Source organism: Euprymna scolopes, chromosome 23 (genome assembly GCF_053919585.1).
Source record: "Euprymna scolopes isolate OS-2025 chromosome 23, ASM5391958v1, whole genome shotgun sequence".
NCBI classification, from domain to species: domain Eukaryota; kingdom Metazoa; phylum Mollusca; class Cephalopoda; order Sepiida; family Sepiolidae; genus Euprymna; species Euprymna scolopes.
In genome coordinates, this window is record NC_136504.1 from 99,553,145 (window position 1) to 99,569,813 (window position 16,669).

A 16,669-nucleotide genomic window follows, 5' to 3' on the forward strand; every position below is an offset into this window, starting at 1 on the left:
TGGTGGTAAATATAATATAGTTTACATGTTTAAACTTAATTAAAATGTTTCTTAGTTATGAAAAAAGAAGATAGCCTTTTTTAGTTGTTCAAGATTTTTAGTTGTTCAAGATTTTTAGTTGTTCAAGATTTTTAGTGGTTCAAGATTTTTAGTGGTTCAAGATTTTTAGTGGTTCAAGATTTTTAGTGGTTCAAGATTTTTAGTGGTTCAAGATTTTTAGTGGTTCAAGATTTTTAGTGGTTCAAGATTTTAACATTTTTATTTTATTTTTAAAATTTTTTAATTATTAAATATTTTTTAATTTATATTTTTTCAGTTTCGGTAAAAGTGACTAATCTGCATATCTGTGTCTGCTTGGACTTCTTGATGACACTCAGTAACTTTTTTACGAAGGGTATGGCCGATGCGCCTCCACCTCCAGCCATCCAAGGAAAAGAGTCAACGAAACGTAAGCTGCATTTTTCATGTTCTATTTACAAATTTCATTTCGATATTTTACTTGACTTTATTCCTTCTCTTTAAAAAGAAAAAACTTAACTAGCTCTACTGATCCCCTGCATTTGTGTCTTCAGCCGTCAAGCCGCCTGCTGCTGCCCCTCCGGTTCGTCCTACGTCGTCTATGCTTATTAACGTAATGATATCCGTTCCAGAAATTGTGATGATTGAAGATCAAAGTAATCCAGACACTAATGCTTTGGTCCTTTACGTAAGTAACTTTTTGGGTGCAAGTCCACAGTTCAACCTAATTAAATAACAAAAATACAAAAAAATCTTTATGATGTATGTGTCTGTTAAGGAACAAATGTCATATTCCAAAAATCACCTGAATAGATCAAGTAGTTTTACTTTTAACTAAGAAAATCAAATTTTATTATTAAAATAAAATTAAAATATATATAAAATATTAAAAAAAACTGTTTCATGGTACTATCTTTAAAAAACTGGGGGCAGATAACTTCACAATAATTCAAACTTGTGAGATCGGTTTTATAAAGGTAACGATTTCTCATTAATCACTTGTTGAAAAATTATTTTCTTATATATATATAAGCTATTTGATTAATTTGTGTGATTTTTGGAATATGCCAATTTCGTTCTGTGAATGCTACATGTATCAAAGATTTTTCTGGTTTTTCTTTTGTTTTTTTTTTTCTTAGGTTAAATTCCGAATAAGAACTTTTTCTTTTTTTTTTTTAATAATAATTCTCTGGAAATTTCTAAATGTAACATTTTCTAAAATGAAAGTAACTTAATTTTAATGACTACAATTTTTAATCCAAACTCCTTTTCTCTTTCTACACAGTCTGATATCAAATTCAAAATGCAGGCAACTCCTGATACAACGACAATGTCGGCTGACGTCCGTGATCTTCAGATTGTATCCGCAACTTTCACCAAGAAAGAAATTGGCGGAACTCAGGTAAGTTATACAGATTTCAATTTTCTGTCTGAAAAATGTTAAAATCAAATTTTCCTCTTTAGCTTATTGCAATCTTGAAAGCAAACTGATTGAGCTCTTCACCAACACTGCAAATTTACAAATTTTAGCTCCGTCTGCTTCAATTCATCCTCTTTATACACAAATAAATGCCATGTATAAAAAAAAATCCATCTACGAACATTTTTTTTTTTTTTCACTGAAAGTCGAGTATCCAACGTGCAAAATTATCTATATAGGGTCTCTTCACGAAACCCAATGCTCAGTTCATTACCTCTTTTCTTTCTGAGATATCCACCCTCGCCATGCCAAACAGGTGCGCTGACATTTTTGTAAGTAGTTTCTTCCATTACACTAAGTGTTTTTGAACTTCTGATGTTAATTGGAAGTGATTTGTATTTAATATTCTTTCAGTTTTCTCGATAGTTTTTCACAATATTTTACAGGAAGTCATTTATTTTTAGAAGCTTTTGGGAGAATCCGTTTTTTAAAGAAACAGTTTTTTTTTTGTTTTTTTGTTTTTTTTTTCACATGGGGATCACCACTAATCAAGGCCCATAAGCCACTCGGGGATAAGGGTTATTTTGTGTACAATAATCAATGGGATAATATCGTAATAGTTGGTACTGGAGATTTGATAAAGTGTCTTAAGGGGGCGATTCATCAGGAATTTGTTTATGTTGGACTTGAAGACGTCCAAGTTGTAGTCAGGTGGGAAACAGGCAAACGGAAGAGAATTCCACAGGCGTGCACTTCTCAGAAAAAAGCTATGTTCATGGAATCTGTTTTGATTTAGGCACAGATAAAGAGTGGGGGAAATTACTGACAGTGGTTTTAGCTAGACAGATGTTTATCATGAAGGATTGGCGAGGGGGGACCAGAGGTTGGAGCTCGGACGAGCACTTGCCATGGAAATAACGATAAAACAAAGACAGGCTCGCAACGTCTCTTCTGTGGGAGAGAGGTTGCAAGGAAGAGAAAAGAGCATCCCCCCCACTAAGCCACGAAGTCTATTTTGTACTTTGTCAAGGCAGGATAGGCTGTTTTTTTTTGTTTTTTTTAAGCTCCAGCCCAGATGTGGCAACAGTACTCCATCTTTGGACGTACTTGGCTTTTATACAGATAGAGAATTGCATCAGTAGTGAGATATCTTCTGGAGCGGTAGAAGGATCCCACCATTTTTCTAGTGGCCTGGGTAACAGACTTTATATACGTGTTCCATTTCAGATAAGGAGTAAAGGTCAAACGCAGGAGCTTGTCAAAACATGAGACCTCCCCAAGACGAGAGCCATCCATTCCAATTGATGCCAGATGGGGATCAGAGCGTTGATGATGTAAAGATAGAAGCTTGGTTTTGGATGCATTAAAAGTGACCAACCACCTCTTCCCCCATTGTACCACGTGCTTAAGATCAGAGGAGAGAGAATTAGAGAGAACTTTGTCATTTACAGCCTTTGATGTGTTGCCATAGATGGTCGTGTCATCAGCATAGATGTCAACAAATGATTTAAGTATGTGTTTTGGGAGATCATTGATGTAGATCAGGAAGAGAGTTGGGTCCAGAATGGACCCTGGGGGACTCCAGCATTAATACTGTGGGCCTCAGATTTCTGCCCATCAACCACTACTCTTATGAACCTATCAGAGAGAAATGATTTAATTATTGAGAAAACATTTCCAGTTATACCATAGCTGGAAATCTTGTGAAGTAGGCCCTTATGCCAAACCTTATCGAAGATCTTTGATATGTCAAGAGCAATTTCCCTAGAAAGGAAGCCTTTGTCAAGAGATTCACTAATCCTATGGGATATAACTGTTAGCATATCGGCTGTAGATCTAGCAGAACGGAAACCATATTTCATGTCACTAAGAAGGTTATTTCTGCTGAGGTGGTTGACTACTTCTTTATTTAATATGGATTCCAGTAACTTACTCATGACACACAAGAGACTTATTGGTCTGTACTGAGAGGGGGTGACTTATCACCTGAGTTCTTAAATACAGGGCATACTGACGAGCTTTTCCAAGGTGTTGGAAAGCACTTCTCCTTAAGGCAACGCTTAAAGAGTTTTGTAAGTATGGGGGCAAGTTCTGGTCGAAGCTTTTTCAACACTATAATTGGAATGCCGTCTGGGCTAGTTGCTTTACTGGAATCAAGGTTCTTGATTAGTTTGGCGACCTCGTGCACAGATATTTGTATGTTGGATAGGGTGTTGTCTGTTGTAGGAGGAAGTACGGGGAGTTGATGCCCTTCGTCGCAGAGGGTAGTTAGATTTGAGGTGCTTGGAATCTAGTCAAAATGACGTCTATATGTCCAATTGGTTTTGACATCTGTCAAATGCACATGTAAAAAAACAGAAAGCCACTGTTTGAAGCACTCAATAAGATTTAACGATTAAAAATACCAGATGAGTGTGAAATTATTTTTAATATTACTATTTACTAAAAACAAAATATTTATTTGTGGAATATACCTTACAATGAACGGTTTTTGTGTTTTTCTTATTTGAATTTTCTTAGTTTTGTAAAAATTGTCCAGTAATTATTCAATGCTTTTTTTTTTTGTTTTTCTTTGGAACAACATAAAGAATATTGTTTTCATTTTTTTCTAATTTTTGTTGCAAGATTTTTGTTGTATATAGTTCTGAGGGTATAGTTATAAAAACTTGGAAAGTTCTATTTATAGACATTGATGAAAGGAACTGACCGATCAAATCAAATGACACTATGGTACCGACCAATCAGAAGCTGGAATCACTCCATAAAACATACAGGATATTTTAGAATTCTGACACATACTTTTTCGTCTTCACATGAGTAGGAACTTTGCTCTTTGTCTCGGGACTTCTTCAGACTGGTTACCTACCAAAAATGCTATTCTTCGTCTGCAAGCTTTGACAATTCGATCTCTAGATTGATACTGCCATTTTGATTAGAATATTTCTCTTCTCTTCCATTTCTAAAACTAAAATGGCTTACTACAAAAAATATTTCATTGAATTATCCTCGTAATAGCAGAAATATATTTAATTGAAAAAAATTAGCCAGCTTTTGTGCGAAAAAAATGAAAATTTTGTTTGATACATTTCGACACTTTACAGAAACTGCTCGGAAAATTCTGATAGTGCGATCCTTATTCTGTTTGTTCATATTTTGCTGAACAAGAGGATTTATTAGTTGATAATGAGAAAGTCTTGAGTATTATTTGTTACCCCCCACCAAAAAAAAATTAAATACCTTTTTTTATTTTTATTTACATGTAAATATCCTGAGCAGCTTGGTAAAAAAACAAAAACAAACAATTTTAGAATTTAGAGTAGGGGATCAGTTTTGCATAAAATCAACTGTTTACAATTCAACTCAACTAGAAGTAAAAGTTAAAAATCTATCGTTACTGAAGTGTCCTTTTAATCATTGCTTATTTTGGGCTGCCTGAAATCTATATGATCCTTTTCTTTTTTCTTTTTCTTTCTTTTCTTTTTTCTTTTTCTTTTTCTTTTTCCTTTTCTTTTTTTCTTTCCCCCTCCCCCCACATCGTTCCATACATATTTTCAAATGGAGATTTTGTACTTAAGCTATAATGCTTATCAGTGAAAAAGACTTTTTAATTACCTTCATTTAGAAAAGTGATAGACATTAACATCTATGACTCGGACATGGATAAGATCGGTTAACGACAACCTGATCATGATGAATGGAACAAGCAAAATGGCAACTGACAAGAAAAGTTGAAAGTCCTTCATGAAACATTTAATCTCAAGAATGAGACAAGACAAAAAAAAATGAAGACAATAATTCTGTGATGCGACAATCGATAGATTGTTCAGAAATCTGGGAGATTAGTAGTAAGAGGAGAAGAATCTAATAAGGGACTCTTTTAGGGCTAATAAAAACACTCCATTTTTGGGATTATTTTACCATATTTGTCCAAAATTTTCTGTGTATGTCTGTTTAGCAGTTTTGCATGGTGCAGAACTCAAATTTAAATATGTTAAGGCCTTGGGAACTTTTGGGGCTAAATGGGGGGGAGGGAAATGATGAACTTTTTCATTTCTTTTTGCATGGTGCAGAACTCAAATTTACATTTGTTAAGGCTTAAAACTGGACTGTTTGTTCATTTTCACCATGATTTGACATCCCCTGGAGACTTTTGGGGCTAAATGGGTTGGGGGTTGGGGAGCGAATGCTGAACTTAGTAATTTTTTTATGCCTCTTTCACTGTGCACTCATGGGGGACCATGCATGCTTCATTTTTCACTTGTTTTACTTGTAGTTTCCCCAAACACAGACATCTCGCTGCCTAACTCCCTGCATAGTATCTCGGTAAATCTGGTCCCAAATAGTAACCCTTTACAACTTGGTGGTACTGTGCCTTGTTTGAGGTGAATTAATAGTAGTAAAAGGAGGGGGGGGCAGTTTCCACTAAGAGGTAAAGAGCTACTGCGAATTAGGGACCATGTCTACAGGGACACTAAATTCTTGCCCCCCCCCAAATCAACAGATTAGACCATTCCTGTAATGACCTGCTCTCTGTTGATTGCAGTGTAATGCTAATTCTGTGCAGTTCTAAGGGGTCCACTTTGCCTTCTCTTGAGAAAGTGTTAGTTTCATGCTAATTGCCTGCAGCGCCTTTATCGAGGTATACCAATGGGGCTTCACAGGTATCTTTTGCAGGGACAGAGCTCTTTCTCTGGAACACTTTTTCAATCCCACTTTCTGACCCTAGCACCACTGTTCTTGCAGTAGGAGAGAACTTGGGACTTGTTTGACACTGCGGGACCTATTATATTGGAGACTTTAAGACTAGTGGGTTAATACACCAGCCCAATATTCCATACATGTTTTATTAATTTTCTCTTTTTCTCAAATCTTTTCAGATCCTGAACTCTTGTGAAATTGCTTTTCATAGCAGCGCTCCATTCAATGAAGGCCAACACATGCAAATCCAGACGAGCGATCTTGTCTTTAATATTTCACCTGCAACTATCCGAACTATGACAGCCATTGCAACTGGTTTCTCAACTCAACCGGTAATATTTTAATGCTTTTTTGGTTATAGTCAGCTAATGTACTTCCTAACTTCCAGTATAGCACTACCGGAAGCAGGGACAAGGTAAATCAGCTCCTTTGCATTTTTTTCTTTCATGCCTATATCTCCCCTGTATTTGTACTTTTTTTCATTACATTTTTCTGATTTTTTTTTTTTTTTTTTTTTTCTATTTAATTATCATTGAAAAGTTTTTTGGTCTTAATTCAATAATTCTTAAGATTATTTTTTAAATTATTGAAAACATTTTTTTGTGCTTTTTTTTTTTTCTATTTTGAGAATATTATGTATTGGATACTTTTTATGATTGATATTTTATGTCGACTGCAAATAATTTTATTTTTATACTTTCATAAATTTCATAAACATATAAATTAAAATAAACTTATTTTTAAAATTAAAAACTTATAATTTCATAATCAATCAGGGCAATCAAGGTTGAATTTTTTAGTCTTATAAATCTAAGTTTTCGTTCTTATCTGGTCTTACATTGTCGGGCCTATACTAAATGGTATTCTGTATAATTTTTTTTTTATTGGAATCCTTTGAAAGGAGTAATTTATATATTTATTTGCGGACTGTTATCCTCCTCTTCATAGTTGATGTGGTTAATTGATAAAAAAGTAATTATATATACAAAGTCCCATAGGCATGCAGTTCTAAGAAAGCTTTGTTTATGGAATCTATGTTTAGGTTTAGGCACAGATAAAAAGCGAGGGAAATACTTAAATGCTAATTCCTATTAATCCTTAACTGCACATTGAATGGATAATACTTGGTTTGCTTCACCATATCATAACTAAAGTCCTTATAAAATTTCATTGAGATCAACTCTGTAGTTTCCAAGCAAAGAATGGAACAAACAGAAAAATAATAATGTTATTACAATCATTAATTTTGCTCTAATACAAAAAAGTTATTTTGCGTTCACATATTTGATGTTTCAATTGTATAAAAAAAATATTATTTTTTGCTTTTCACATTTCAAGTATGTTTATCTAAAATCTTTTTTTTTTTTTTTTTTAGAGTGAAGAAGATACAGATGAAGAAAACAAAATCCCAGAAAATCTCTGGAGCATCAAACCTCTTCAAGAATGTGATTTCTGGTATCTGCAAAGTGGTAATTATCTTGTTACATACATTTTCTTTAAAAGCTTTAGATTTTGATTTGCCATCATGACAATTAAAATGCCCCTCTTTCATTTTTTTTTTTTTTTAAGAATTCAAATTCAAATCTATTAAAAATAATTGCTTTTTTTAAAAAACGAAATATTTAAATTGATTATTTGATTCACAAAAAAATCTTAAGATGGAATATTTTTATCCAAGTTTCTTCCCTTTTTTCTATTTTTTTTTTTTCTTAAAAATTAATGTTTAAAAGAATATGCAAATTAGCTAGATTTTTTGCTAGTGAATGCAATTCCACAACCCATATATAAGAAAGTTGTATTTTCTTTTTAAATAAAGTGTTTTTAATATGAATACACAAAGTCCCAAATTTATGTGTGTGTATATATGTATATTATATAAAAATTTGTGATAAAATTACAAGTGGAAGAGGTTTATTTAATTTTATTTTATTATCATTCTTTACAGAAAGTTTACACGATAAGTCATCAGTACCATCATTTAAACTTTCTGAAAATAAAAATATAAATATGACTGAGCTATGAAGATATGTTTGCTGTATAGCTAAAAATTCATTTCTTTTTTTTTTTTCTTTTTTTTCATTTTCACACTTTTATACCAATTTTCCCATGCTAAAACCCAAATATAAAGTTTTGCATGGGTTCAAATACCTTACATATGAAGTTTCATATCTGTAAATCCAAAACTCTATGAGGAGTTTGGTTGGCAAAATTTGTTAAACAAAAATATTTGTGTATACATAAATATATATGGAAAGAATTTTGTTTACTATGAACTTTTTACACAATTATTACTCAAGTATAAATCATGTAGAATATCTGCATGAATATAATTACACGTAATAGTTAACTAATAATCATCCCATAAGAAAACTAATAAAAAAAGGGAATTAATTAAAAATTGTTTAAAAGAATATGCAGCCTATCCTGCCTTGACAGAGTACAAAATAGACTTCGTGGCTTAGTGGGGGATGCCCTTTTCTCTACCCTGCAACCTCTCTCCCACAGAAGAGACGTTGCGAGCCTGTCCTTGTTTTATCGTTATTTCCATGGCAGATGCTCGTCTGAACTCCAATCTCTGGTCCCCCCTCGCCAATCTTTCACGAAAAACACCCGTCTAGCTGAATCCACTGTGAAAAATTTCCCCCACTCTATATCTGTGCCTAAATCAAAACGCGGATTCCATGAACAAAGCTTCTTTCTTAGAACTGCACGCCTGTGGAACTCTGTTCCGTCTGCCTGCTTCCCTCCGGATTACAACTTGGATGTCTTCAAGTCCAATGTTAACAAATTCCTAATGAACCGCCCCCTTAAGTAAACACTTCAGCAAATCTCCTTACTAACTTAATGTACTTACAATAACCCTTATCCCTGAGTGGCTTCCGGGCCTTGATAAGTGGTGATCACTGTGTAAAAAAAAAAAAAAAAAAAAAAAAAAAAAATTAGCTAGATTTTTTGCTAGTGAATGCAATTCCACAACCCATATATAAGAAAGTTGTATTTTCTTTTTAAATAAAATGTTTTTAATATGAATACACAAAGTCCCAAATTCATGTGTGTATATATGTATATTTTTTTTTTTTTTTTTTTTTTATTACATTTTCACCCCAAACAAGGCAAATTGCCACTTTGGTGTAGGGGGCTACTATCAGGGGCAACAACTACTGGGGTACTATGTAGGGATTTGGGCAGCAAGGTGTCGGTTCACGTTACACTTGAACTTCTGCACGTCAGTACTGTTGGGGAAGCAGGGACCTGGAATGGAATTCCAGAGTCTTGCGGTTCTGGGGAAGAAACTATTGGAGTAAAAAGATCTTTTACATCTAGGGACCTCTACAGTGTGGGGGTGGGATCTAGTAGCCTGTCGGGTTTGTCGAGGGTGCTCGCGTCGTGGGGGCACAAGTGATTGCAGTTCATCAGAGCATTCACCACTAAAATACTTGTAGAACAGGCAGAGGGATGCAACATTTCGTCGATGGGACAGAGGCTGAAGCTTAGATGCCAGTTCAGGGCCTATCAGATTTGCGACTCTCTTTTGAACCTTGTCAAGGAGCGAGAGACTAGTAGCAGATGCACCAGCCCAGATGTGGCAGCAATACTCCATACATGGGCGAATGGTGGCCTTATAGAGGTACAGGATACTTTCGGGTGTTAGTAGTTTTCTAGCACGGTAGAGAGAGCCTACCTTTCTTGCAGCGGCCCTGGCAATGCCTTCAATGTAATTGTTCCAACTCATGTTTCCTGTGAACGTTAGGCCAAGGAGTTTGAAAGATGGGCTCTCAGATAAAGGGTCGTTGGCCATTGCTATTGGTGGTAGAGAGGGTTTCTTGTAATTATTGAATGAAACTAGTTTAGTCTTGGCAGCATTGAACGCGACCAACCACTTTTGTCCCCATTCCACTACAGATTGGAGGTCTTCCTCTAGTGTTTCTGCCATTTCTTTAGAAATGTGTTCATTCGTCTTCCTGTCGTGTCTGCCATAGAGTGTAGTGTCATCAGCATATATACCCATCTCAGAGGCAATGTTGTCGGGGAGGTCATTTATGAATATCAGGAACAATAGAGGTCCAAGGATAGAACCCTGGGGCACTCCCGCATTTATATCATATTGTTTAGATGTGCGACCGTCGAGGACTACCTGGATTTTTCTCTTATCTAAGAAGGATTTAATTATGTTAAGTATTCTACCAGTGATACCGTAAGATCTAATCTTCCTGAGGAGACCCTCATGCCATACCCTGTCAAAAGCCTTAGATATATCTAGAGCTACCGCTCTGCCTTCCCCCGCTTTGTCCAGTGATTGGTATATACGTTCAGAGATCACTGTGAGGATGTCTGCTGTGGAACGGGCTTGTCTTAATCCATATTGTTTGTCAGTCAGTAGTTTAGCATCTGTAAGATGATGGACTAGAGCATGGTTAATTATGGTCTCAAATATTTTGGCAAAAAGTGGGAGGAGGCTAATGGGGCGATAATTTGATGGGTCTGTCCTTTCACCAGAATTCTTGAATACTGGTACAACAGAAGCAGTTTTCCAACAGCCCGGAAAGCAAGCTTCATTAAGACATTTGTTGTAGAGTTTGGAGAGAACTGGAGCTACTTCGGCTGAGCACTTTTTTAATAGCACAGCTGGGATAAGATCGGGTCCACATGCTTTTGAGGTGTCAAGGTTTTTTATGATAGCATGCACCTGAGCAGGGGTGGTTTTCAGATCGTCTAGTGTGGCGTCTGTCCGCATAGGAAAGTCAGGTAGGGGGTGGTTGGAAGGGTCCAGTGTGGAGTTTGAGGCAAACCGACTGGCAAGCATGTTAGCCTTGTCGGTTGCTGAGGAAACAACCTCGTGATTGTTGGTTAGTGGGGGAATTGTTGATTGCCCATTATTTACTACACTGTTGTAGATTTTCCAGAAGTCTCGAGTTCCTAGTTTTTGTGCTTCGATGCGCTTTTTAGTGGTTTCCGTAAATTCTCTCTTAGCTGTCGCTATTTCTTTCTTAACGTTATTTCTAGCTTCTATATACTTCAGTCTGTTTGAACTGGACTTATGTCGGTTAAACCTACGGTATGCATGCTGCTTTTGAGTAATGGCAGTTACACAAGTCGACGTAAACCATTGGGGAGAGTGGGGCTTACTATAAAATTTCCGCATGGGAACATGCGCTTCGATTGCAGTTTTGAACCAGTCAGTGGTCTCGTTTGCACACTGTTCAGCAGGGAGAGAGAAAATATTTTTCCATGGAGCATCTCTAATTAGTTCCCTGATGGCTTCCCAGTCAGCCTTATTATAATATCTCGTTGTTTTGAGCACTGGCTCTTCAGTTTTGGGACTAGAGTTTAGGGCGATTTCAACCATTATCACTGCATGATCAGCGTTCCCGAGTGGGCTGTGGGCCTTCGCTATGCAGTCATCGGGAACTGTGGTCAAAAACAGATCTAGAAGTGATGCGTGTTGTTCTTCCTGGTCAGGGAAACGGGTTGGAAACGTAACAATTTGTGATAGGGAGTGAGATATAGCGAAGCTATGGGTTGTGCTGCCCGCTGCATCTGTGTGAGTAGAGAATCCAAGCCAGTTTTTGTGGTGGACATTAAAGTCACCAAACACATGTATTTGTGCGCTAGTGTCGAGGGACAGTGCCGTGTCTATGCTGTCAGATACTTTGTTTATTATGGAGCAGTCCTGAGTCGAGGGAGAGCGGTAGAGAAAATAATAGTAGCTAATACTGTGTTGCACGTTTAGTCTAAAGCACATAAAGGCTTGATCATCTGTTTCTAGGTTTGTTTCTCTAGTCAAGCGAAGGGTATTACGAATGTTACGAATTATATAAAAATTTGTGATGTGGTTTGAATCCTTCAACTAGCAGCAATCATCATGTCCTCCACTGATGATTGCAAAAGTCAAGAACACTAGTGTCTGTATGTATAAAAATTATTTATAATTATTTCAAGGCGGTCAGCTGACTTTGTGTGAGATCGCGATTTCCGGTTGCTCCATCACTGCAGATCGTCTTAATAACATAATGCCTATATTTGGCTTTATAAATGTTAAATTTTCCTTGATTTTCATGGCGGTTTATGATGGTCCAGGAGTAACGTTCCTTGCTAATGGAGTCAGAGGTGGCTTCAAATCCTTCAACCAGAGGCAATCCTCACTTTCTGCACTGATAATTATGAAAGCATGAAACACTAGTGTTTGTAGGTATAAAAATAATTATTTATAATTTTTAAATAAATATATATCCTGAAATAGTCGACAGCAAGTTGTGGCTTGGACCAGATCGAGGAAGCTTTAGGAGGCGGAGATAAGGAATCTTGGTCATTCTTATAATATTCATACATGCCTCATGCTGTATAAGCACCGAGAGATATTTGGGTTCTTGTCTAGAATTCCCCCTATATTAAAAGAACAAAAATAATCTGATGTGTGTATGTGTGTGTGATGAAACAAAAACATTTTCCAAAAACCACATAAATTAATCAAGTAATTTTATTTTTAAAAGTCTCAAAAGGCAAGAGATAACTCAACAATGATTTATACTTATCAGATTTGTTGTAATGCCTATGAATTCCCATTAATTGCTTAAAAATGATTTCCTTTATAAAAAAAAAAATTATTCCATCAATTTGCGTGATGTTTGGAATATGATAATTTTATTTTATCACATTGTACAGATTTTTCTTTTTGTTTTTTGTTTTTTAATGTGGGGGGCGGGGATTCTGTTCAAAGAAATAATTGATCATTATATATTGCAATGTTCAATTTCTTATAAGACTTTATTCAAAATCTTGTGAAATAACCACTAAAGAGCAACCATTTAATTACATAGGCTATATAAAAAAATTACTACTACAGAAGCAATATAAAACCAATTTTTTTTTTCTCTTTATTTCCAGTTGCCAATGAAGATGTTTCTCCTTCAGACATGACCACTGAAGAAACTGATGTAGAAATTACCCCAAGAGGAGAGCAGGTAATTCTGCTATGTACCAAACTAAAAAAAATGTTCGTTCTCAGAATAGGTATAAGGAATACATTTAGCATTTTAACTAAACATTTTCATAGATGTATGAGATACTGCGTCTGTCCTGTAAGTGATGAAATGTAATTATATTTTGACATTTGCTTGGTAAAAAATTATCTCCCTTTAAAAAATTGGTAGTAGGGTGTATATCTCAGGGGTATAGTTTTTTATATTCTAGACAATATGGCTAGCCTGGTGCTACCAGATCAGGCTGCCCTGTGGCTTCCTGAGACGAAATGCACCTACATTGACGTTTTTTTTTTTTTGTTTTCTGATCTTTTTTGTAAAACTTAATTATGTTCTGCAAAACCAAAAACAAAAACAACAGCCTTTCCCCCCCCCCCTTTTATTTTATTTTTTCCTACCTTACTCCCGGTCCTGGATATGACCTTAAACTACATCCGATGGTGAGGTCCGGCTTACGGGCTTGGGGAGTGTGGAGCCACCTCTTAATTGCCATTGCTCCCAGGTCCACCCTGACCCGGAGTGGTAGTACCTGTTAGGGTCCCAACTATGGGTTGAATAGAAACAGATTTTAAAAAGGAAAAGAAACAACAAAAAAAGAAAGAAAAAGAAAACAAATATATTCTATTAAATTATCTATTTATTTATTTATTTTTTTGCCCTGTCGGTAGGGCATGAGAACAAACGGACTGCCCCCCTGCAGAGGGTAAAAATCCCTCAATGGGGCAACCAGTTAGCCGTGGGTTGCTACCCGTAAAGTCTTAGGACGTGATCCTGGTGATTGAGCGAACCTAAACCAGGATACATAGAAGTTTAGGCACCGCAACACATTACTTTGGCCCTTACTTCGATTAGACGGGCGGTCGGAGAGGCCCGATCCGACCAATCGGCCAGTCACGCCAAGCCCCACCATATATTGCCCATTCCAAAAACTCACTACTAATACAAAACATCCCCCCTCTCCCACAAATAACCCCACTCCCTAATATATGATGGAAAGTGGTGGCTGAGGGTCAATTGATTAGGTGTGAATATCGATGACGAGGCTGTAAACCCCTCAGGATTGCTACAGATCCCATAGCAATATCAAGAGAGAACAGATAATCATTATGATACCACCAAAGTCGGTTATATCATCATTGTATCCCTGTAGAGGCTGGGCGAATGGGTTTCCCCCCAGGCTCTTCCCAAATAGGACTCCGAGGTGGGTGGGGAACAAAGATGACGAAAAAAGAAAACGAAATATATGGCTTATTCCTCCCAAAAACCACCCAACCACCCAAAGAGAACCCACTCTGATGTCTCTGACATCAGTAGCTCTGACGAAGAGACGATAAAACCAAGGAACTCAACATTCGTAGTAATAGAATCAATGGAGGAAACTCCTTTGAGCAAACTATCACCTTTTAAAATTGAAAAAAATCTTAAAACTCTAAAACCAAAGTCTATTAAAAAACCATTTAACGGCAGCCTACTAATAGAAACCCATAACGAAGAACAAACTAAAGAAATATTGAAACTAAAATTATTTGAAAACATCAAAGTCAAATGCTACAGACATCCAACCCTAAATACCTGCAAAGGAGTAGTGAAAAGCCACGAACTTGCACTTTGTCCCTTGGAGGAAATCAGGACAAACTTACAGAAACAGAATGTGTCAGATGTTCGCAGAGTTCAAATTAAAAAAAACAGTGAGAAAATCGATACCAATACATATATACTAACTTTTGATTCCCTCACCATACCCAAAGAAGTGAAAGTCAGATATATGAAAATAAATGTAGAAATTTATATTCCAAACCCCCTCCAATGCTTCAAGTGCCAGAAGTTTGGACACCATCAAGATCGGTGCACACGATTACCAGTGTGTGGAAGATGTGGAGAAAGTGGCCCACACATTGACTGCAGAAAAGATTTCAAGTGTGCCAACTGCCTGGGAAACCATGGCGCTGGCTCTAGATATTGCGAAATATGGAAAAGAGAAAAGAAGTGACCAAACTAAAACATATAAAGAATATATCCTACCCAGAGGCCAGGAAAATCATCGAAACTAAAACATGCAGATGCAACAAAAGAAACTAATCCAATCAACAATCAAAATGGTCATATACATGTAACGGATACAACTGACAAGAAAATTGATGTCCTAAGCAAACTAATAAAGGAAATGAAAGAACTATTAGAAGAAATGAGGAAAATGAATAGTGCAATGTCTGCAACCAATCCAAGGATAATATTAAGTAAAGACACTACTGAACCACAAAAAGAAACAAAACCACAAACCATTTCTACAAAAACAACCGAACAACCATCAAACACATCACAAGCCAGAAAAGAATCAAAAATCCCCCCAGACAAAAAAAAAAAAAAAAAAAAAAACAGGAAAAGAAAGATCCCGATCTATATCTCGAACAGGGACTCCGACAGAAAATAGATTTGAGGGATTGGAGACGATGGAAGTTGAACACAATTCCAAATGATGAACAAAATATTACAATGGAATATCAGAGGGATAAAAGCAAACCAAAATGAACTCACATTATTAATAACAAATACGAGCCCAGCACTTGTCTGTCTACAGGAGACCTTTCTGAAAGAAAATAATACCATCAACATAAAACACTACACATCTTACAACTACATAAATAAAGATACGGACAGAGCTTCTGGAGGCACATCAATACTTGTGAAGAATGAAGTCCCTCAAAGACAAATAAATATAAACACAAACTTGCAAGCAATTGCAGTTTCAGTGACTCTACATAGAACTATAACACTTTGCTCAATATACATCCCTCCAAAAGATACAATCAACGAAACTGAGATAACTCAATTAATAAAACAACTCCCTAAACCCTTTTTTCTACTAGGAGATCTCAACAGTCACAATGTAATATGGGGAAGTAAAGAAACAAATAAAAAAGGAAAAGAAATAGAAAACATAATAAATAAAAATAATCTATGCCTCCTTAATAATCAAAACTACACCTATATGTACCCAGCAACAGGTACTTTCACCGCCATTGACCTTACCTTATGTGATCCTTCCATATATATGGACTATGACTGGAAAGTACACAATGACACCTGTGGGAGTGATCATTTCCCAATCATCCTGGAAAGTCTAAGTACTAGCACTGAACAAAAAACAGCCAAATGGAACCTACATAAAGCGGATTAGGAAGACTTCCAGGAACAGTGCAAAAACCAATTAATTATCGAAAAGAATGATGAAGATGACCATTTGAACTACTTCATTAAAACACTGACAAACATAGCAAATAATACCATACCGAAAACAACCAAAACCAACAATCACAACAAACCTTGGTTCACAAAAGAATGCAGAAAAGCCATCAGAGCTCGACAAGCTGCCTTGAGAAAATTCGAAAAGTATCCAACAAGCGAAAATCTGGATTTCTTCAAATACAACAGAGCAAAGGCCAGACGAATCATAAAGGAATCCAAAAGAACAACCTGGAGAAATTATATATCCAAAATTAATATGAATACCAAGGCAAAAACAGTTTGGAACATGATGAGGAAAATAGAAGGA

General features: G+C 36.1%; 1 protein-coding gene across 2 annotated transcripts in view; it reads left to right on the forward strand.

Annotated features, from left to right (window-relative positions):
* Positions 1-16,669, forward strand: part of LOC145246061 (intermembrane lipid transfer protein VPS13A-like) — a 468,532-nt gene that overhangs the window by 297,009 nt on the left and 154,854 nt on the right. For both annotated transcript variants that reach the window (XM_080107901.1, XM_080107902.1), the window contains exons 39-44: positions 317-448; positions 573-706; positions 1,304-1,420; positions 6,316-6,468; positions 7,512-7,605; positions 13,022-13,098. In XM_080107901.1, the coding sequence (XP_079964027.1) occupies positions 317-448; positions 573-706; positions 1,304-1,420; positions 6,316-6,468; positions 7,512-7,605; positions 13,022-13,098 (707 nt within the window). The remainder of the gene's footprint in view (positions 1-316; positions 449-572; positions 707-1,303; positions 1,421-6,315; positions 6,469-7,511; positions 7,606-13,021; positions 13,099-16,669) is intronic.